This window comes from Dama dama, chromosome 27 (genome assembly GCF_033118175.1).
Source record: "Dama dama isolate Ldn47 chromosome 27, ASM3311817v1, whole genome shotgun sequence".
Lineage (NCBI taxonomy): Eukaryota > Metazoa > Chordata > Mammalia > Artiodactyla > Cervidae > Dama > Dama dama.
This window is the reverse complement of record NC_083707.1, coordinates 24289350-24314099: the sequence shown is the minus strand read 5'-3', so window position 1 is coordinate 24314099 and position 24750 is coordinate 24289350. Positions and strand designations below refer to the sequence as shown.

At 35.4% G+C, this 24750-nt stretch overlaps 1 protein-coding gene and 1 non-coding gene across 5 annotated transcripts in view; both read right to left on the bottom strand.

The window, feature by feature from the left end:
- The window catches only part of NOL4 (nucleolar protein 4), a 450364-nt gene that overhangs the window by 334603 nt on the left and 91011 nt on the right, over nucleotides 1-24750 (bottom strand). For 3 of the 4 annotated variants that reach the window (XM_061130797.1, XM_061130799.1, XM_061130800.1), the window contains exon 2: nucleotides 2722-2871. In XM_061130797.1, the coding sequence (XP_060986780.1) occupies nucleotides 2722-2871 (150 nt within the window). Of the gene's footprint in view, nucleotides 1-1682; nucleotides 1746-2721; nucleotides 2872-24750 lie in introns of all 4 variants that reach the window. The other variant, XM_061130798.1, reaches the window with a different exon arrangement.
- Nucleotides 21324-21396, bottom strand: TRNAG-CCC (transfer RNA glycine (anticodon CCC)). Its single transcript has one exon. It is a non-coding gene; the product is annotated as a tRNA-Gly (tRNA).

Here is a 24750-nt window from a genome sequence, read left to right as displayed (position 1 = left end):
TTACATATTCCTAAAATGTGTCATTTTATGTGGATTTTTAAAAAGAGCTCATAAGTAATAGAACACACCCTCCAATTTTATCTCTAGTCAGATCAGATTGCAATAAAATTTAAGTTGTGTAATGACTAGATATTTCAAGGAATGATATACTGCAGATAGGTAAAAACAAATGGCATTCAGAAGTTAATCCAGTATTAAAGGACCACCATTTCCTGCAGAGTGAAAACACAGAAAAGATTTGCAAAAAAGGCAAAGTAAATAAAATGACCACTAAATCTATTGGTAATATTATTAAGACAATATGACACGTTTTAATGATTAGTTGTATAAGTATAGTTTCTTGGCCATGTAGCATAAGGGAGGAAAAGAAAGTCAATAAACATAATCATGCATGCTCTATGAGCCAATGTGTTAGAAATAGAAAATACTCTTAATGGGAACCATTATAACTGCAGTAGGTATCTAGCTAATTTTACCAATGACTAGCCAATTCCAGCATTAGCATTGAGAACTAAATTCTGACCCAACAGTCTAGGACCCTAATAGCACTAAACCACTTCATTTCTTAGTGTGATGTCCCATTAGCTGAACACTTATATTAACTTTTAACATTAGACTTAAATTCATTATAGAGTTATGTGTACAGTTTTGCTGGCAATGCAGCAGTGTTTGTGTTTTTTCTTCCCCTATGATGTACTATTACTTCATAAAATGGAAGTGTTTTCTAATTAGGATTCAATCGAGAGATACCAGAAGGCAAAAGATTAGGCCAGAAGAAACCTTTGTGATATTAGGAAAAGGTGAGAATACTTTAATTGCAAAAACAAAAATTAAATTTGGCAAAGAGAAGGATCTTCAAAAAGGACATTCTCAAGAGGGAATGGGTGATGCTTCAGACACTATTAGTATGTTCAAAGTTGGTATCTATCTCTACTCCAAAATGCAGAAAATGTCTCCAAAATGTTAATGCAAAATGATATATATTGGAAATGTATTTACCAATTTATTGGAAGGGTTTAGCATGCTTTATGGCTTAAAAGTCTCTAGTAAATGCACTTCAGAGATTAAATCACTTTCAATTGCTTTTAGCACTTACACAGATTCGGCTGCCATATGATTACTGACAATGAAGCTACTTGGGTTTTTGTTGGTTTGCTTTCATTTAATACAATTGAACTGATGTATTCCTACCTTACAAAGTCCTATCAAGCTCAGGTAGCTATTTTGTAAAAGTGAATTATCATTATCATAAGAATGCACAGTTAGTGATATTAGTAGATCAATATATAATTTTTTCTCCTATTAGTATCTAGAGATACAGCCCTGGCTTAGGAGACAGGCAAAATGAGTATGTTCAGTAATATTAGTTTGCACACAAAAAAAATTTAAGAAGCTAGATCATTGTCATTAGTCATGATAAAAATGTCTCCTAGGATATGTAAGTCAAAAGAAAGTTTATGTGGCAGAATTATGTAAGGAAACTTACAAAAGTGCCTGCCCACAAACCATGCAATCTGGAAACAGCCAAGAAACAAAACCATAGAGAAGGAGAGATAAATACAACATGTATTAGGGGTTATTATGCAACTAAGATTCAATATGATCCTGGAAATATAGCAAAAAATAGTTATGGAAAAGAAGCTATTTCTTATGCTCAGTAGCTAATTTTCAAACATATGTACCTGTATTTGAAACTTTGAGCATTTCACACATTTTTCTGTATCTGAAAAAAAAATGGATCCAGACTGATATTGTGTATAAATATAGCTGAAAACAGTTAATATAAAGGTAGCCAAAAGCAAAGTTCAATAAGAATTATAAAAAAAAGATATTGTTCTGTTTGCTGATAAGGTATTTCTGATGTACACTTGCTCATATTGGAAAAGAATGATTTACTGTTCAATTTTCCTAGAAAGGATGAATTATCTATAGCAAGATGATTTCATAAAATGTTTAATTAAATTAAAAACTAGAATAAAATGTTTAGATCGAACAGTAAGTATAATTAGAATCTTTAGAAATAATATATAACTCCATTTTGACAGTAAATATTTCAAAGTCTAACAGTTAATTATATCTGTTTTCTAGATAATTTACAACAAAAACATTATATATTTTCATTTTTAATTGATCAAGGGCATTACACTATAAAAATAACACATACTTTTAAAATAATCTATACTGGAAAATTAAGAAATGCATACCCTTCAGGGTAAATGTATTTAATACAAGGTACTATAAGAAGAGGACAAAAAATTTTCTTATTCATGTGATTATAATTATTAAATAAGAAATACCTGAACATATTAATATGATTTGAAGGGGAAGGACACTTAAGACAATAGTGGTAGTAAAAAGTTCATCTGTTCCAGTACATAGTTTATATTGTATGATTTGAAAATATATTATGTATTGAACATATAACACAAATCATCTTCCCATGTGAACATTTAACTGGGACTAACCACATTGCATGCTTATTTTTAAAAAATGATAATGCTAAAAACACATTTGAACTATATGAAATAAACTTAGTGAACATACAACAAAAATAAAATCAGTAATAATAATAGTTGAAATGCTGGGTGTGACCATGATACAGTAAAATTTATGTTGAAGATAGAATATTCATAATTATTTAACCCAACTTTAACAAGCATATAATATCAAACTTCAAAATGCATGCCTTTTTTTCTCTTCTACATTCATTTCTTAACTTACTGCTTTGTAAGTTCTCTTTTGTCCAGCATGTTTCCGAATTTGTTCTCCATTTGGCCCTGTTTCCACATGCATTGAATAGATAATGTCAAAGAAATCTTCAACCACAGCTACCCGCCGCAAAGATAGCTTCTCATCTACCCCTACGCCATCCTGTAAACAAAACCAGAAGAAAAAAAAAAGGCACAAGATTAATAAAGATGTATTAAATATGTAGGATTAACATAAATTTCATTATACAAAAGCATTTTGATTAAACTGAACCAAATCATCTAGATAGGAAAATTGAAAACATGTGATTGAATATCTTGTTTTATACTTTATTTACATATAAAACTTTAAGAAACATGAAAAAGATATTTGGCAGATTTAATAATGTCAAACAAAGGTCCATCTAGTTAAGCCTATGGTTTGTCCAGTAGTCATATATGGAAGTGAGATTTAAACTATAAAGAAAGCTGAGTGCCAAAGAATTGATGCTTTTGAACTGTGGTGTTTCAGAAGACTCTTGAAAGTCCCCTGGGCTGCAAGGAGATCCAACCAGTCTACCCTAAAGGAAATCAGTCCTGAGTACTCATTGGAAGGACTGATGTTGAAGCTGAAACACCAATACTTTGGCCTTCTGATGCGAAGAGCTGACTCATTTGAAAAGACCCTGATGCTGGGAAAGATTGAGGGCTGAGGAGAAGAGAACAACAGATGATGAGATGGTTGGATGGAATCACTGACTCAATCGACATGAGTTTGCGTAAACTCCGGGAGTTGGTGATAGACAGGGAGGCCTGGTGTGCTGCAGTCCATGGGGTTGCAAAGAGTTGGACACAACTGAGCAACTGAACTGAGCTGAATCATGCTTACCCATTAATGCAATCTTTTAAATTTTGTAATGACTTACTTGTAACTTTCTTAAACAGTATAACTTTCTTAAATCATTCCAAAATATATTATTAAGGCCTAGTATTTTATTGCAATAATTTCTTTCAGATATTGATTCACTTATCAAATCAATATCTATTGTGTCCCTGGGTACTGGACATTGTTATTAGAGAAATGAAAGAAATAATATGAAACCTCTACCCATAGTATCGTAGAGTCTAGGAAAGAAAATTCATCTATTCTTCTATCCAGATTAGACTAAGGGATTGTATGTGTTAAAGGTTAAAACTGTGAGCTCTAGAGATTATCTAGGTGTAAAATTTGGATCATCCACTCAGAAGTTGTGTATTTTGTGCAGATCACCTAAACCTCTCTGAATTTGTTTTCTTACCCATAAAATAGGGGTATTAGAGCTTACTTAACAGAACTGTAATCATTAAATGAAATAATGTATGTACAGGATATAACCCAGGGTTTGACATTTAGTGAACAGTCAGTAAATCGCAGCTTTTGCCATTCTGATGATCATGATAAAAATGTAAGTAGTAGGGCAATTCAGAGAACAAAGATGTCACCTCTGATTGAGGCACCTTCATAGAAGAAACAATTTGACAGTTTGCTGAAGCAGGTGATTCATCATGGCAGATAGACCACAAGGAGCCAAGAGTTCCCGCACATGATTGAGAAGAGTAAACAGTAAGCTTTGAATGAGATAGGAAATGAATTTAATCTTACATGGCTCCACCTGAAAGAATTCACTACTTCTGAGTGGAGGATCCCAAGTACCACCTATCTCTAGAGCACCCATTTTTAACCTTTAACCCTTAGTCTAATATTGACAACATCATAGATACATTTTTATTTCTGAAGTGAAAGGTTTTCCTCCTTACACACACACACATTCAGACAGTGTTCCTATTCAAACCTTATTCAACCTGAAGCAACGCTGCATTTCCATCAGTGCTGGCACACAACAGGAGGTGATTAACCTGAGCAAATCATTACAGAGTCAATGAGTCAAATGGCAAAGCCTCTTGGAACAACAGGGCCGGCAGACTAAGCTCACTGCAAAACTGAAAGCAAATCGCATGGTGTTTTTTGTTAGTTTGGTTTTATTTTATTGATTAGTTTCTGATTTATAATAGATCTCAGAAGCAGCAGTGCCTAAAGCAGGATGTTAAATAACTATATATACCAAGTTTTATATAAGGTCAAACAACCAGATATTCCACCTTTGTTAAATCTGAAGTGCTTCCTCGTAAACTGTCTGTGATGCGTGTGGTTCCTCACTAGGTTTCAGGCCTTTCTGATTTCTCTCCTTTAGTATTTCAAGGCATCTCCTTCTATACTCGAATCCAGGGATAATCCTTCATTGTCTTGTGATACAAGACCAGTGTGCAGTGAGAGCTCAGAGAAGGTGCATGAAATAGCAGCAATCAGCCTGTAAATTCGCTGAAACTGAGAGGTTGGTGGCAGGGAAGCACCATGTCAGATGTCCACCCACCAGCTCTCCCGGCCAAGCCTCTACTCTTCAGAGAACATCCACTCTTCTTAGGCTGGAAATCAAAATTCTAAGTTGACTGACTATCAACTCTGTCCTCAAAACTTTGTCTTCCTATTTCTCAGAAATAAAGCTTATGGAGTTTCCTCTCCATTCCCTTATTAGATAACCAGAAATATAGTAATTTTATACAGTTAATATGTAGTGATCATAGCCTATATATTCATTCCTTCAACAAATATCCTACAAATACCAACTACTGCCAAGCCCTCTGGCTAAGTGCTAAAGCTATAAAAGTGTAGGAGATAGATAATCCAGGTGTTTGTATAGTTTTCAGTCTAGTATAGAAAATAAATATTGAGCCAATCATTGCTAGAGCTACATAGTAATTTCCTGAGGCTCCTGTAACAAATTACCTAAAATTGGTGGCTTAAACCAAAGTGAATTTATTCTCCCATACTTCTGAAAGCCAGAAGTTCAAAATCAAGATGCTGACAAAGCTGCACTCCCTTTAAAAGCTCCAGGGTATGACATTGGCTTCTTTTTTGATGTGCCTCTGCTGTGTCTCTCTCACTTATAAGGACTCATCTTACATGATGGAATTTAGGGTCCAACCAGATAATCAAGGCAATCTCCTCATACCAAGATCCTTAACTTAACTGTATCTATAAAGACTTTCTTCTCAAACAAAGTAATACTTAGAGATTCATGGGAAATAGGGTTGAAATCTTTATTACAAAACTACAGAAATCAAAATGTATGGTACTAGCACAAAAACACATACTTAGATCTATGGAACAGGACAGAGGGCCCAGAAATAAGTCTACACGCTGTTGGTCAATTGATCTACCTCAAAAAAAGTTAGAATATACAATGCAGAAAAGACAGTCTCTTTAACATGTGGTGCTGGGAAAACTGGACAGCTACATGTAAAACAATGATATTAGAACATTCTTTAACACAGTATACAATCTCATTTATTAGGACGTCAAAAAGAATAAAATACCTAGGAATAAACTTATCTGAGAATGCAAAAGACCTGTACTCCAAAAACTATGACACTGACGAAAGAAAACAGAGATGATGCAAGCAAATGAAAAGATACCATGTCCCTGACAAGAAGAACTAATATTGTTAGAATGACCATACTACCAAGGCATTCTACAGATTCAAAGCAATCTTTATCAAAATGCCAATGGCATTTTACACAGAACTAGAACAAGTAACTTTAAAATTTGTTGAATATTTGTATGGCAACACAAAAGTAAATAAATAGCCAAAGCTATCTTGAGAATCTTCTTGGGCTCCAAAAACACTGCAGATGGTGACCACAGTCATGAAATTAAAAGACACTTATTCCTTGGAAGGAAAGCTATGACCAACCTAGACAGCAAATTAAGATCACCAGCCCAGGTTGGATGAATGAGACAAGTGCTTGGGGCTAGTGCACTGGGAAGACCCAGAGGGATCAGGTGGAGAGGGAGGTGGGGGGGGGGGGGGATTGGGATGGGGAATACATGTAAATCCATGGCTGATTCATGTCAATGTATGGCAAAAACCACTACAATATTGTGGAGTGGTTGGCCTCCAACTAATGAAAATAAATGGAAAAAATAAAAATAAAAAATAAAAAAGCAGAGACAAAAAAAGCAGAGACATTACGTGCTGACAAAGGTCTGTCTGGTCAAAGCTATGGTTTTTCCAGTAGTCATGTATGGATGCGAGAGTTGGACCATAAAGAAAGCTGAGTGTCAAAGAATTGATGCTTTTGAACTGTGGTATTGGAGAAGATTTTTGAGAGCCCTTGGACTGCAAGGAGATCCAACCAGTCCATCCTAAAGCAAATCAGTTCTGAATATTCATTGGAAAGACTCATGTTGAAGCTGAAGCTCCAATAATTTGGCCACCTGATGTAAGGAACTGACTCACTTGAAAAGCCCCTGATGCTGGGAAAGATTGAAGGCAGGCGGAGGAGGGGACAACAGAGGATGAGATGGTTGGACGGCATCACCAGCTTAGTGGACATGAGTTTGAGCAAGCTCCGGGAGATGGACAGGGAAGCCTGGCACGCTGCAGTCCATGGGATCACAAAGAGGTGGACATGACTGAGCAACTGAACAGACTGAACTGATCTTGAGAAAGCATAACAGAGCTGAAGGTATCAGGTTCCCTGACTTCAAACCATACTACAAAACAGCATGAAACTGGTAGAAAAACAGCATTACATATTTAAGATATATACACAGCATACATATACATAATAGTGTGTTATTCAGCCATAAAAATGAATGAGATGCTGCCATTTGCAAACATATGGATGGACCTAGACAGTATTACATTAAGTGAAATAATTCAGAAAATGACAAATACTCTGATTTCACTTATATGTAGAATCTAAAAAATAAGTGAACAAACAACGAAACAGAAAGAGAGACACAGACACATAGAACAAAGAGGTGATTGCCAGAGGGACATGGACTAAGGGATGAATGAAACAGATAAATGAGATAAATTAAGAGGTATAAACTTCCAGTTACAAAATAAATGAGCTACAACATGGGAAATACCAGCAATAACAATGTAATATCTTTGTATATGAACTAGTCTTACTGTGGTGATCATTTTGTAATGTATAGAAATACTGAATCATGAGATATGCACCAGGAGCTAACACAATGTTATAGGTCAATTATACCTCAAAAAGCAAATAAACAAAGTCACAGAAAAAATAAATTAGATTTGTGGTTACTTGAGAAGGGTGAGATAAGGGGAACTGATTAGTGGTTAAAAGGTACAAACTCCCAGTTATAAGCCCTAAGGATATAATATACAATATGATTAATATAATTAACACTGATGTATGTTATAAAAGAGCTTTAATCACAAGGAAAATTATTTTTCTCTTTCTTTTACTTTATATATGAGATAATGGATGTTCACGAATTGTGGTCATCATTTCACAATGTATATAAGTCAAATTATTTTGCCTTACACCTTAAAACTTACAGTGCTGTTTATCAATCATATCTCAATAAAACTGGATGACCCCCCAAAAAAGGATTACAAATCACAGACCTATTTTTCCACCCTAAGTAACTAGAAAATGAGTAAAGTAAAACCAAGCAGAAGGGGAAAATATTTTTTAAAAGAGACAAATTAAAGAGAATAGAAAAAAGTAGACAAGATCAGCAAAATCAGAGAGTAGCCTTAGAAAAACTTTCCTAAATGACAAAACTTTAGCTTTACTGACCAAGATAAAGAGGGAGAAGACACAAATTACTAACTCAGGATATTGAGAGGAATACTCCTACTGACATCACAAAAATAACTGTATGCTAACAAATTAAGTAACCACAGAAGATGAACAACTCCTACAAAGATACAAATCACTAAAACTAACTTAAAAAATAGAAAATTTGAATAGGTCTGTCACAAGTAAACAGATAAAATTAGTAGTAAAAAATATTTTCACAAAGAAAAGTACAGGTTCAGAGGGTTTTACTAGACCAAATAATCAAAAAATTAAGCTGATTCATCACAAATTCTCCTAGAAAAATAGAGGAGAAAATATTTCTGAAATCACTCTATGAGGTCAGAATTACCTTTATATAAAAAATATTGGGTTGGCAAAAATGTTCATTTTTAGTGAATTCTTGTGTGGGCATTTTAATATTGAAGATACAAAAATTTTTTTTGGGCAAATTATGCTTAATTATTTCAAGAAACGTAAAAATGCACCTGAAATGCGTGTCAAAAGTGGTTTGCAAAGTTTCATGCTGGAGATTTCTCACTGGATGTTTATCCACAGTCAAGTAGACTAGTTTAAGTTGACAGCAATTAAATCGAGACATTGAAAACAATCAGTGTTATACCACATGAGAGATAGCCCATATCCTCAAAATATCCAAATTAATTGTTGAAATGTTTTAAAAGCAGTGCTAAGGGGAAGGTTCATAGCATTACAGGCTTACATCAAGAAACAAGAAAAAAACCAAATAAATAACCTAACTCTACACCTAAAGCAATTAGAGAAGGAAGAAATGAAGAACCCCAGGGTTAGCAGAAGGAAAGAAATCTTAAAAATCAGGGCAGAAATAAATGCAAAAGGAACTAAAGAGACCATAGCAAAAATCAACAAAGCTAAAAGCTGGTTTTTTGAAAAAATAAACAAAATTGACAAACCATTAGCAAGACTCATTAAGAAACAAAGAGAGAAGAACCAAATTAACAAAATTAGAAATGAAAATGGAGAGATCACAACACACAACACTGAAATACAAAGGATCATAAGAGACTACTACTAGCAGCTCTATGCCAATAAAATGGACAACTTGGATGAAATGGACAAATTCTTAGAAAAGTATAACTTTCCAAAACTGAACCAGGAAGAAATAGAAGATCTTAACAGACCCATCACAAGCAAGGAAATCGAAACTGTAATCAAAAATCTTCCAGCAAACAAAAGTCCAGGACCAGATGGCTTCACAGCTGAATTCTACCAAAAATTTAGAGAAGAGCTAACACCTATCTTACTCAAACTCTTCCAGAAAATTGCAGAAGAAGGTAAGCTTCCAAACTCATTCTACGAGGCCACCATCACCCTAATTCAAAACCAGACAAAGATGCCACAAAAAAAGAAAACTACAGGCCAATATCACTGATGAACATATATGCAAAAATCCTTAACAAAATTCTAGCAAACAGAATCCAACAACATATTAAAAAAATCATACACCATGACCAAGTGGGCTTTATCCCAGGAATGCAAGGATTCTTTAATATCCGCAAATCAATCAATGTAATGCACCACATTAACAAATTGAAAGATAAAAACCATATGATTATCTCAATAGACGCAGAGAAAGCCTTTGACAAAATTCAACACTCATTTATGATTAAAACTCTCCAAAAAGCAGGAATAGAAGGAACATACCTCAACATCATAAAAGCTATATATGACAAACCCACAGCAAACATTATCCTCAATGGTGAAAAATTGAAAGCATTTCCCCTGAAATCAGGAACAAGACAAGGGTGCCCACTCTCACCACTACTATTCAACATAGTGTTGGAAGTTTTGGCCACAGCAATCAGAGCAGAAAAAGAAGTAAAAGGAATCCAGATAGGAAAAGAAGAAGTGAAACTCTCACTGTTTGCAGATGACATGATCCTCTACATAGAAAACCCTAAAGACTCTACCAGAAAATTACTAGAGCTAATCAATGAATATAGGAAAGTTGCAGGATATAAAATTAACACACAGAAATCCCTTGCATTCCTATATACTAACAATGAGAAAACAGAAAGAGAAATTAAGGAAACAATACCATTCACCATTACAACAAAAAGAATAAAATACTTAGGAGTATATCTACCTAAAGAAACAAAAGACCTATACATAGAAAACTATAAAACACTGATGAAAGAAATCAAAGAGGACACAAACAGATGGAGAAACATACTGTGTTCATGGACTGGAAGAATCAATATTGTCAAAATGGCTATTCTACCCAAAGCAGTCTATAGATTCAATGCAATCCCTATCAAGCTACCAACGGTATTTTTCACAGAACTAGACCAAAGAATTTCACAATTTGTATGGAAATACAAAAAACCTCGAATAGCCAAAGTAATCTTGAGAAAGAAGAATGGAACTGGAGGAATCAACCTGCCTGACTTCAGACTCTACTACAAAGCCACAGTCATCAAGACAGTATGGTACTGGCACAAAGACAGAAATATAGATCAATGGAACAAAATAGAAAGCCCAGAGATAAATCCACAAACCTATGGACACCTTATCTTTGACAAAGGAGGCAAGGATATACAATGGAAAAACGACAACCTCTTTAACAAGTGGTGCTGGGAAAACTGGTCAACCACTTGTAAAAGAATGAAACTAGAACACTTTCTAACACCATACACAAAAATAAACTCAAAATGGATTAACGATCTAAATGTAAGACCAGAAACTATAAAACTCCTAGAGGAGAACATAGGCAAAACACTCTCCGACATAAATCACAGCAAGATCCTCTATGACCCACCTCCCAGAATATTGGAAATAAAAGCAAAACTAAACAAATGGGACCTAATGAAACTTAAAAGCTTTTACACAACAAAGGAAACTATAAGTAAGGTGAACAGACAGCCCTCAGATCGGGAGAAAATAATAGCAAATGAAGCAACAGACAAAGGATTAATCTCAAAAATATACAAGCAACTCCTGCAGCTCAATTCCAGAAAAATAAATGACCCAATCAAAAAATGGGCCAAAGAACTAAACAGACACTTCTCCAAAGAAGACATACAGATGGCTAACAAACACATGAAAAGATGCTCAACATCACTCATTATCAGAGAAATGCAAATCAAAACCACAATGAGGTACCATTACACGCCAGTCAGGATGGCTGCTATCCAAAAGTCTACAAGCAATAAATGCTGGAGAGGGTGTTGAGAAAAGGGAACCCTCTTACACTGTTGGTGGGAATGCAAACTAGTACAGCCACTATGGAAAACAGTGTGGAGATTTCTTAAAAAATTGGAAATAGAACTGCCATATGACCCAGCAATCCCACTTCTGGGCATACACACTGAGGAAACCAGATCTGAAAGAGACACGTGCACCCCAATGTTCATCGCAGCACTGTTTATAATAGCCAGGACATGGAAGCAACCTAGATGCCCATCAGCAGATGAATGGATAAGGAAGCTGTGGTACATATACACCATGGAATATTACTCAGCCGTTAAAAAGAATTCATTTGAATCAGTCCTAATGAGATGGATGAAACTGGAGCCCCTTATACAGAGTGAAGTAAGCCAGAAAGATAAAGAACATTACAGCATACTAACACATATATATGGAATTTAGAAAGATGGTAACGACAACCCTACATGCAAAAGAGAAAAAGAGACACAGAAATACAAAACAGACTTTTGAACTCTGTGGGAGAATGTGAGGGTGGGATATTTCAAAAGAACAGCATGTATACTATCTATGGTGAAACAGATCACCAGCCCAGGTGGGATGCATGAGACAAGTGCTCAGGCCTGGTGCACTGGGAAGACCCAGAGGAATCGGGTGGAGAGGGAGGTGGGAGGGGGGATCGGGATGGGGAATACGTGTAAATCTATGGCTGATTCATATCAATGTATGACAAAACCCACTGAAATGTTGTGAAGTAATTAGCCTCCAACTAATAAAAAAAAAAAAAAAAAGAAAGAAAAGAAAAAATAAATAAATAAATAAAGCGACAGTATCAGCAATGCACAGAACAAGTATGAAATGCAAATTTCCAAACGGTCCAAAACCAAGACTCTGGAGATGAGGCCTAGAAATCTATGTTTTGCCAAGCTTTCTAGTTGATTTGGATACATGCTCAAGTTTGAGAATAACTGTATTAATGTATAAGATTATAATAAGTAATACACTTGTAATGTCCCTTTTGGAAGTCATGACATTATAATACACCTTAGGCTAACTTTTGTTTAGAGTTGATGTCCATCATTTAGGGCACATATTTGAAGATATCTGTAATGGTAAAATGTCATTATTTAAAACCATGACACTAAAAAAAAAAAAAATATGCACTGTGAATACATTATTCAATAAAGTTCTTGGTGAAAATGAAAAATGTCTTTTATTTTTATTTAAAAACTGAAGGAACATGGGGAAGGAAATGGCAACCCACTCCAGTGTTCTTGCCTGGAAATCCCATTAGACAGAGGAGCCTGAAGTGCTACAGTCCATGGGGTCGCAAAGAGTCAGACACAACTTAGCGACTGAAAAACAGCACTCATTCATGATAAAAGTTCAGCAAACCAGGAAGTGAGGGAACACCTTCAACTTGATAAAGAACACTTACAAAAAACCCAGAGCTAACTACACTGTGTGGTACTAACGTTGGATATTCGTCTTTATACATTTGCTAAAACTTACATTTTACAATACCAAGCGTGAACCCTAATGTAAAAAGTAGACTTTGGATGTTAAGAATGTGTCAATGCAAGTTTATTTATTATTACAAATATACCACTTTGGGTTGGGATATTAACAGTGGGAGTGTGTGTACATGTGTGGATACAGGGGGTATATGTGAACTGTCTGTACTTTCTGTTCAATTTTGCTGAGAACCAAAACCTTTTGTAAAGATAAAGATTAATTAAAAAGAAACTGCAGGAAAGTTTTGGCCAGTGCGCTTAATATATCACAAAGAAAGACACTTCAACAAAATACTAATAAATAAAATCCAAACATATATACATACTATTATGTACCATAATCGAGTAGGATAATGCCAGATGGTTTAACACAAGAAAATTAATTAATGTAATATGCTATATTAATAGAAAAAAGTGCAAGAGCATATGATCATCTCAACAGATGCAGAAAAATATTTGACAAAAGCAACACACTTTTCTGACAAAAACTCAGTAAACTTGGAAAAGAAAGGAATCCTCAATCTGATTAAGGGTATCTTTAAAAAGCTCACACTAATGTCTTATTTAATGGTGAAAGACAAGAATGTTTGCTCAAGACATTTCTATTTAACACTGTATTGAAGCTTCTAGTCAGGTCAATTAGACAAATAAAAGAAAGGAAAGACACCTAGAGTGGAAAAGAGGAAATAAAAATATCTCTAATTTGCAGATGACATACTCTTGTATACAAAAAAATCCTAAGGAATTCAATAAATAACTGTTGAAATTAATAAATGAATTTTTCAAAGGGAAGATTCAAAATCAGTACCTAAATATCAAGTGCATGTATATTTTTGAGATTAATTGTCTGTTGCTTTGTTTGCTATTATTTTCTCCCATTCTGAAGGCTGTCTTTTCACCTTGCTTATAGTTTCCTTTGTTGTGCAGAAGCTTTTAATTGTAATTAGGTCCCATTTGTTTACTTTTGCTTTTATTTCCAATATTCTGGGAGGTGGGTCATAGAGGATTCTGCTGTGGTTTATGTCGGAGAGTGTTTTGCCTATGTTCTCCTCTAGGAGTTTTATAGTTTCTGGTCTTACATTTAGATCGTTAATCCATTTTGAGTTTATTTTTGTGTATGGTGTTAGAAAGTGTTCTAGTTTCATTCTTTTACAAGTGGTTGACCAGTTTTTCCAGCACCACTTGTTAAAGAGATTGTTTTTTCTCCATTGTATATCCTTGCCTCCTTTGTCAAAGATAAGGTGTCCATAGGTGCGTGGATTTATCTCTGGGCTTTCTATTTTGTTCCATTGATCTATATTTCTGTCTTTGTGCCAGTACCATACTGTCTTGATGACTGTGGCTTTGTAGTAGAGACTGAAGTCAGGCAGGTTGATTCCTCCAGTTCCATTCTTCTTTCTCAAGATTGCTTTGGCTATTCGAGGTTTTTTGTATTTCCATACAAATTGTGAAATTATTCCTGAAGCTCAATTCCAGAAAAATAAACGACCCAATCAGAAAGTTGGCCGAAGAACTAAACAGACATTTCTCCAAAGAAGACATGCAGATGGCTAACAAACACATGAAAAGATGCTCAACATCACTCATTATCAGAGAAATGCAAATCAAAATCACAATGAGGTACCATTTCATGCCAGTCAGAATGGCTGCTATCCAAAAGTCTACAAGCAATAAATGCTGGAGAGGGTGTGGAGAAAAGGGAACCCTCTAACACTGTTGGTGGGAATGCAAACTAGTACAGCCACTATGGAGAACAGTGTGGAGATTCCTTAAAAAACTGGAAATAGAACTGCCATATGACCCAGCAATCCCACTGCTGGGCATACACACCAAGGAAACCAGAATTGAAATAGACACGTGTACCCCAATGTTCACCACAGCACTGTTTACAATAGCCAGGACATAGAAGCAACCTAGATGTCCATCGGCAGACGAATGGATAAGAAAGCTGTGGTACATATACACAATGGAGTATTACTTAGCCGTTAAAAAGAATCCATTTGAATCAGTTCTAATGAGGTGGATGAAACTGGAGCTTATTATACAGAGTGAAGTAAGCCAGAAAGAAAAACACCAATACAGTATACTAATGCAGATATATGGAATTCAGAAAGATGGTAAGGTTAACCCTGTATGCAAGACAGCAAAAGAGACACAGATATATAGAACAGTCTTTTGGGCCCTGTGGGAGAGGGCGAGGGTGAGATGATATGGAAGAATGGCATTGAAACCTGTCAATTATCATATGTGAAATGAATTGCCAGTCTAGGTTCAATGCCTGATACAGGGTGCTCAGGGCTAGTGCACTGGGATGACCCAGAGGGATGGGAAGGGGATGGGGGCTCAGGATGGGGAACACATGTATACCCATAGTGGATTCATGTCAATGTATGGCAAAACCAATACAATATTGTAAAGTAAAATAATAATAATAATAAATAAATAAAAAGAAAAAATAAATATCAAGTGCATTTCTGTTCATTAGCAATGAACAACCCAAAAACAAACTAGGAAATATAATTTTATTTAAAATGGCACCTAAAAGATAAAATGCTAGGTATAAGTTTAGATTTAATAATGTTATAGTTAACAAAAGAAGTGCAAAACTTGTATATTGACAGGTGCAAAACACTATTTATAAGAAATTTTAAAGTATCTAAATATATGTATCCCATGTTCATGGATCAGAAGGCTTAATATTGTTAAGATGGCAATACTCCAAAAATGATTTACAGAATAAATGTAACTGCTATTAAAAGCTAGTGTTCATTGGAAGGACTGATGCTTAAGCTCAAACTCCAATACTTTGGCCACCTCATGCGAAGAGTTGACTCATTGGAAAAGACCCTGATGCTGGGAGGGATTGGGGGCAAGAGGAGAAGGGGACGACAGAGGATGAGATGGCTGGATGGCATCACCAACTCGATGGACATGAGTTTGAGCAAACTCCAGGAGTTGGTGATGGACAGGGAGGCCTGGCATGCTGTGATTCATGGGGTCTCAAAGCGTCGGACAGGACTAAGCGACTGAACTGAACTGAGCTTTTTTACAGAAACTGACAAATTAAAATGTATATGTACTGCAAAGTACTAAGAAAAATTGAAATAATATTTTAAAAGAAGAAATTTGGAAATCTCACACATCTTGATTTCAAAACATACTATAATTCTAAAGTGCATTGTACCAGCATGAGAACAGATATATACATCAGTGGGATAGAACTGAGATTTCAAAGATAAACTTTCCACTTATTTTCAACTAACTGTCCAACAGGAGTGACAAGACACTGCAATAGAGAAAGAACAGTCTTCTCAACAAATGGTGCTGAGACAACTAAATAGTGGAGCTGGTTTAGTCACTAAGTTGTGTCCAACTCCTGTAACCCACGAACTGAGCCCGCAAGGCTCCTCTGTCCATGGGACTTTCTGGGCAAGAACACTGGAGTGGGTTGCCATTTCCTTCTCCAAAGGATCTTCTGAAACCAGGGGTTGAACCCAAATCTCCAGGATTCCAGGTAGATTCTTTACCACTGAGCCACCAGGGAATGAGACAACTGGGTACCCAATACAAAAGACTGAAGCAGCATCACTATGTCACACAATGAAAATTAAATCACAATAGATCATATATAAACATAAGAGCTAAAACTTTAAATGCTTACAAGAAAACAGGAGTATTTTTAACCTTTGGTAAGGCAAGATTTTCTTAGTTATGAATCTTATTGCAAAAGCAACAGAAGAAACACTGATGCTGATTCATGTCAATGTATGACAAAACCCACTGGAAAAAAAAAAAGTCATATATATATAAGATGTACAACTTAATGTTTTGATATACATTACATTATTAAATGATCACCACAGTCAAAAAAAAAAAAATAAAAAAAAAAAAATAAAAAAAAATAAAAGTCATGCTGCAAATAGTACAATCAAAAAAGTGAAATGACAACCAACAAAAATGAGAGAAAACATTTGAAAATCTTATATCTAATAAGAGACTGTCATCTGGAATACATGAAAACACAACTCAATAATAGAAAGACAAATAATTCAATTAAAAGCTTGGTTTAAAAATTGGACAATTCTCTAGAGATGTTCAAATGGCTTAAAGGCACAAGAAAATATGCTCGACATCATTAGTAATTAGGGAAATTTAAATCAAAACCTCAATAAGATATTACCTCACATTTACTAGGGCTGTTATAATCAATAATAATATGCATTGGTGCGAATAAGGAGAAATTAGAACCACCCTGCATTACTGATAGGATTGCAAAATGATGCCACTGCTTTAGAAAATTTGGAAGCAATTTGGAAAATTAAACATAGACTTATCAGATGACTCAGCAAGTCTACATCCTTATATAAATTGAAGACAAATGAAATCATACATTCACATAAAATACATTGTACATAGTATAGAAACATATAATAGCCAAAAAATATGAAACAATTCAAATGTCTCTGAACTGATAAATATAAATAAAGTGCATTTATATAAGAAAGGCATACAGAGAAATAGGAAGAGATGAAATGTTGAATCATGGTATGACATGGATGAACCTGGAAGATATCAAGATAATAAGAGAAGCCAGTCACCAAAAAATCGCATATCACATGATTTCTTGCATACAAATGGGCTTTCCTGGGTGGCTCAGATAGTAAAGAATCTGCTTGTAATGCAGGAGACCTGGGTTTGATCCCTGAATCAGAAGGATCTCTTGAAGAAAGGAATGGCTCCAAAAAAAGCAAATTTGCATAGATACAGAGTAAATTCTTGGTTGCTTAGGACCTGGGAGAAGAGAATGAGGATTGACTGCTCATCAGTACAAGTATCTTTTAGAAGACAAAAATATAAAATTAGTTGACAGTGATATTTTTATATCTTTGTTATTACTGTTCAATTGCACAGTTGTGTCTGACTCTGCAACACAATCATGGACTGCAGCACACCAGACTTCTCTGTCCTTCACCATCTCCCAGAGTTTGCTCAAATTCATGTCCATTGAGTCGGTGATGCCATCCAACGATTTCATCCTCTGCTGTCCCCTTCTTCTCTTACCCTCAGTCTTTCCCAGGATCAGGGTCTTTTCCAGTCAGTCAGCTCTTTGCATCAGACGGTCAAAGTATTTGAGTTTCAGCTTCAACATCTGTCCTTCCAATGAATATTCAGAGTTGATTTTCCTTAGGATTGACTGGTTTGATCTCCTTGCTGTCCAAGGGACTCTCAAGAGTCTTCTCCAGCATCATAGTTGAAGGCATCAATTCTTTGATGCTTAGCCTTTTTTATTGTCCAGCTCTCACATCTGTACAGAACTACTGGAAAAACCATAGTTTGACTATACAGACCTTTGTAGGCAAAGTGATGTCTCTTTTTTAAATATGGTATCTAGGTTTGACATTGCTTTTCTTCCAAGGAGCAAGCATCTTTTAATTTCATGACTGCAGTTGCCATCCACAATGATTTTTAAGCCCAAGAAAATAAAATCTGTCACTGCTTCCATTGTTTCCCCATCTGGTTGCCATGAAGTGGTGTGACTGGATGTCATGATCTTAGTTTTCTGAATGCTGAGTTTTGAGCCAACTTTTTTAACTCTCCTTTTTCACCTTCAAAAGGCTCTTTAGTTCCTCTTCATTTTCTGCTAGAATGGTGGTGTTATCTGTGTATCTGAAGTTATTGGTATTTCTCCCAGCAATCTTGACTCCAGCTTCTGATTCATCCAGCCAGGGACATTTCTCATGATGTACTCTGTATGTAAGTTAAATCAACAGGGGGACAGTATACAGCCTTGATGTACTCCTTTCCCAATTTTGAACCAGTCCATTGTTCCAAGTCCAGTTCTAACTGTTGCTTCTTGACCAGCATACAGATTTCACAGAAGGCAGGTAAGGTGCCTATGAATCATTTATAACCCTATGAAAAGGCTAAAAAATTGAATTGTACACTTTAAATGAATGGATTGTACAGTATGTGAGTTATATCTCAATAAAGCTGTTAAAAGATATGGTCTCCAACAGTTTTGGATTTTGAGTTTAAAGATGTAAAAAAATATAGAAAGAGGATCTTATATAATACCAAGTTAAACAGTCCGCAAATGCCTGAATGTCCAATGCAAACAGCTCAGTCACCAAGGCTTATAGTGGTGTATTGCTAAGTGTTTAACAACTGTCTCATAAAAATATATAATACATATGGTTATTATAAATTTTAATGATATAACAGATTATAGCATGTAATTTATAAACAGTAATAAAATATACAATATTTTCTACTTTAAATTCCATGAGACAATAAGCTTTCATGAGCTAGTACAACCTAGCTCCAGGATTTCATTATTTTATCTCATTCAGGATGAGTGAATGACATATTTAATGATTTAAGTGAATATTTTATAGTATTGTTCCTATGGTCAACCACTGACCAAAAAGCCTCTGAAAACATAACCTTAAAAAATTAGCTGACCTAACATGTCACCTCAGGGTGCTATAAAAATATACTAGTTTTGAAAAACCTTTATGTTAATATAATAGCAAAACTAACCAGTTTTCTAAACTGAGTCTGTGATTGCAAATATGTGTTTTTAAAAAAGATTAGTTTTTAATGCCCTTATTGTATTATATTAATATTAAAAATATATTGAGGGTAAACAATGGTTAAGCTAAAAAATGAGCCACACTCACTTAACTTTCTGCTAGCTTACTGATATCCAAATGGTGAGATGATACACATATACATAAAAATTTAAAGCAATCACATGAAATTAATAAATGAGAGGCATGAAGCTTAGAGATGCCAACATTATTATGATGAAATCAAAATGTCATTCCTATTAAAAGACTATCATACAGTTCTACCTGTCTCCTCTTGGCATTATAGGATCTGTTGTAAAGATACTATTACTGGGTTACAAATTCAACTCTATTGAAATTCCTCATTTCCAGCTATATTACAGGGCCAGAGAAGAATAACTGATAAAAAAAGAACCACTGTGGACTAGACTTCTCTCCTTCAATCCTTCCTGACTTCCATTCTCCACAGGAGACTGTACTGGCTTGGGAGGTAATATGGCAAGAAATGGATAAAATTGATACTAGTATATCACTGAAACATACTATTCAGATAAAAACAGGAACATTTATCAGAGTTTTACACTCAATTAAAAATAATTTAAAGTTCAATTTTTGATACAAATATAACATCTACTGAAATAATTTTCTTTTAAATTATAACCGAGAATTCAAACTAAGATCAATAAAGTACATTTACTGTCTAGGAATCAATGAATTATAATAGTCACCTTCCATCCTTCAGTTCCACTGCTATAAAACAGGTATTCTAACTGGTAAAATCATTTTTATAAACTAATTAACGTGATAGGTAGCATCTAGAAATAAAAGCAGTATAAAGGGCTGCCAATCCATAAACAACAAATAAAACATAATAAAGACAGTGAAATAAACACAAAATCTGTGACTCTTAATTTTTATGAGGAGAAGGAAATGGCAACCCACTCCAGTGCTCTTGCCTGGAAAATCCTATAGACAGAGGAGCCTGGCAGGCTACAGTCCATGGGGTCACAAAGAGTCAGACATGACAGAGCAACTTCACTTTAAACTTAAGAATTCACAGAGAACATCTATAAATCATCTAATCTAATTTTTACCATAGATTTTTACCATACCTTTGAGGCTTTACCTAAACTGAGTTACCCTTGTTCCTATCTTGTTTTGTTGACTCCATAAGCTCACTTTCTACTGACAGGTTACTGGTACCAGGCTTTATAGAGGGAAGAGGGATGAAATAAGAGGAACGTTTGCTGTGTAAAAACTGAGTGAAAGTCACTCAGTCATGCCTGACTCTTTGCAACCCCATGGACTGTATAGTCCATGGAATTCTCCAGACCAGTATCCTGGAATGGATAGCATATCCCTTCTCCAGTGGATCTTACCAACCCAGGAATAGAACCAGGGTCTCCTACATGGCAGGTAGAGTCTTTTTTTTTTTTTTTTTTTAATTGAAGGGTAATTGCTTTATAGAATTTTGCTGTTTTCTGTCAAACATCAACATGAATCAGCCATAGGGATGCATATGTCCCCTCCCTCCTGACCCTCCCTCCCATCTCCCTCCCCACCCCACCCCTCTAGGTTGATACAGAGCCCCTGTTTGAGTTTCCTAAGACATAAAGCTGCAGGCAGATTCTTTATCAACTGAGCTATTAGGAAAGCCAAAAGTTTTATTTGCTTGCCTGTGCTGGGTCTTAGTTGTGGCATGTGGGATCTAGTTCCCTGACCAGGAATCAAACCTGGGCCCTCTGCATTGGGAGCACAGAGTCTTAGCCACTGGACCACCAGGGAAGTCCTGTAAAGACTGAAAGGTATCCCAAACATGGCTTACTGCAACTACATAAGGACGGTGGAATAGCTCTGCAGAAGAGATGCAATCAGAAAGCCCAGGAGTGGGGCAGTATGAAGAAATACAGGTATTTGCCAGGCTTAGGAATTTACTGGAATTTACCTCTACTATGTGCAAGATACTGCCATAGATCTTTAGTTAATTTCTTTTAACAACTTATAAGATTTATTTCCCTTCCTGAAAGAACATGTGGTCTACAACTAGAAGTTTTAAGGAAGTATGCCAAAAGAGACTATAATTAGTAAAGTACAATAAAGCCAATATGCTCCCAAGGCAGGCTCCCAACCTTGACTACACATTGGGATCTCCTGGTGAACTTTAAGGAATAGCCTGATACCTAGATTCCTGCCACAGGGAATGTAACTAGATAGGCATGGGTTTTTTAAATATCTCCCTTTCTAACTGTGACATACAGCTATGGCTGAGGAATCAGGAGGGGGGCGAGTTATAGGTGAGAATGGAGGAGAATGCTTGGCTCAGGAACATCAGACTCCGTAGTCATTTATTACTTTACATGCAGTGGGAAACTGTTCAAGGATTTTTTAACATGAGAATTTCAAAACAGATCAGTGCCCTAAAACAATTCCTGTAATAGTAAAATGTAAAGTACTAAAACAGGAGTAAACAAAGGAGGCAATAGCAAGAGGAGAAAGGAAAGCAAAGTTGAGATAAGATTCCAGAAGGTAAAGTTCAGCCATTGTTGGTGACTGTTTAAAAATAAGGGTGAGTCGAAGAAATAAATGAATGGATTTAAAAGAAGGGAAGAGAAGTGAATGAGACCAAAAAAAAAAAAAAAAAAGGTGGGGGTGGGTAAAGAGTAGAATGAAAGGGAGAAGCTGGTAGATGAAGTAGAAGCCAAAGGGCTGAGGATGGAGGAAATGATCTGCACAAGAGCCGCTGTGTCCTAAGCCTGCCCTGCTCAAGTGGATCCCCCTAGTGTGGTACCCACATGGTCCTTTACCTTATATATATATATAGAGTTACTCCTGGGTCTGACAAGGCTGCTATTCCCAGTTTATATACAGGACACTGGGCACGGGGACTACAAGGAACTTTCTCAGATCACTGGATTGTGCCAGGATACAAAGCCACGGCTCCGAAGAGCAAGCCGTTATCCCCATAAAGAGGAAAAGTGACATGAAAATACCCATTCCCATTCTTTTTGTTTCCTTCTTTATTTCAATTATATCTGAACCTGAAAGCAATTACAAACAAATAAAGTAAAGAAGCATTTGATGTCATAGCTAGTAACGCCTGACAAACAATCATTCAAAACTGCATAATTATTATAAGATCACCCATCTCCACTCTTATTCAAGCAGAATGTGCTAATTATCAAACAGGCCATCTGCAGTCCTAAACTCTTTTTTTTTTTTAACCTAGGAGAAGATCCTGCCATTTGGCTCTCAGGGCTTTGGTTCATTCACTCTGTATATTTAAAAACAAAAAACAACAAAGAATCTGATAAAATGATTTACAAGAGGCCTTCAACTAAAAAATAACTTTGATTTTTATGTACTGATTATTGAAGAAAATATTGAAGAAATTCACCCTACTTACATGTGAAATAGTGAGTTTACAAATGAAATTAAAAACCTGAATTGGTGGCATTTTTAGCTAACACCTTCTAAAGGGTTTGAGTTACTGTGTTTTAAAAGGAAAATAACAACATGCAGAATTTTAGGCAAACAATATTTCAGAGAAAAAACAGTACAAAGGAAATGTATTTTTAAAAGAAAAATACAGTATTTCAACATAAAAGTACTTCAACCTAAAGTACTTCAACCTAAACAAATACATTTTTGTGAAAGGCAAATCTCTACCAAATTTATTAATTTTGTACAAGCCATTTATTTTCAAAAAATAGACAAAATTTAATGTTACTTCTTTCCAAAATTGATGATTTACCCAAGAACACAGCTTTGAATTCCAAGGTTATGTTTCTTCAATGAGAAGATAATTATAATTATTTATGTGGAATATTCATTATCTCGGCTACACAAACAAAAGTCTAAGTGACTAGGAGGCCAGTCCCTGCCAGCACAAAGAAGTCTGGAAAAACATTGCTTTGCCATATGTTCGGATACTGGCAAAAGGAGCTTTCCTTGTCGGTACTGTCTAATAGGAAGGACTTTTCACCACTTCCCTGACAGACGTTGTTGCTGCCCCTGAAGTACAAATAATTAATTTTCAATTTTGAGGTCTTGGTTAACCAATTATCATTTAGACTGCATGCAACTTATTGGGTTTTTTTTTTCATTATTCCACTGCATTTGTATTTATTAAATAGTCTATGCAGCAACCAACAAAAAGGTAAAACCTAAAATTCCCTTAACTAATTTAACATAAATAAAGCGTTCATCTGGAGATATCTGATCACTTGAGCTGTCTCTTTTAGTCATCACTGTGGATCATTCAGTATTTGGCTCTGATGTGAGTTCAAATGCATCTTCTTGAACTTTCCCTTAACTAACAGTTACAATCATTACCTAAAGAGTGGTAAAGTCCCTTCTATCCTTTGGAACTAAGAATTAGGGCAATGCAAAGAAAAACTGACTTTTAGAGACACTGATACTCACAGCAAACTTAATGATAAAAAATTTAATAGACCAAAAGATATATAGTGTCCATGGCCAATAACCTATGATGTATGAGTATGTTTGGAAGAAAGTGGTAACAAGAAACAAATCACTTAAAGCCTTTGGAGATAAGAAGGCTATCTTGGGGACTTCCCTGTTGGTCCAGCAGTTAAGACTCTGTACTCCCAATGCAGGGGATCTGGGATTCAATCCCTAGTCAGGGAACTAAGTTCCCACATACCACAACTAAGCCCACATAGCTAAGCCCATGTGCTGCAACAAAGACTCAGTGCAGACAAAATAAATTATAAATTAAAAAAAAAGGAAGGCTATCTTTTGAGTCATAATTCCCCAGGGGTGGGGGTATCATTCAAACTTCTCAACTTTTCATGAAAATTCCATAAGACTTCAGTTTAGGAAAACGGAGAGTACTGAGTTAGGTACATATGGCCACAAAGCAAGGATTTTTGTCCTTATTACAATCCAAGAAATTAAAACCTAGAATGAAATTTTCTTCTCTTCTAAATTTATCAGAAGAGCTGCAACATGGTTTCATTGAAAAGTAAACATGATGATTTAGTTACTGAGGTGTGTAGAGAAGATCACTGTCAAAACTTTTCTATCACACTTACCCAAAACTTTCTATACTCTGTGCTATGATTATTACTATCATTATCATATTTTGATTAATGGTATGGACACCTAGATTAGCAATCT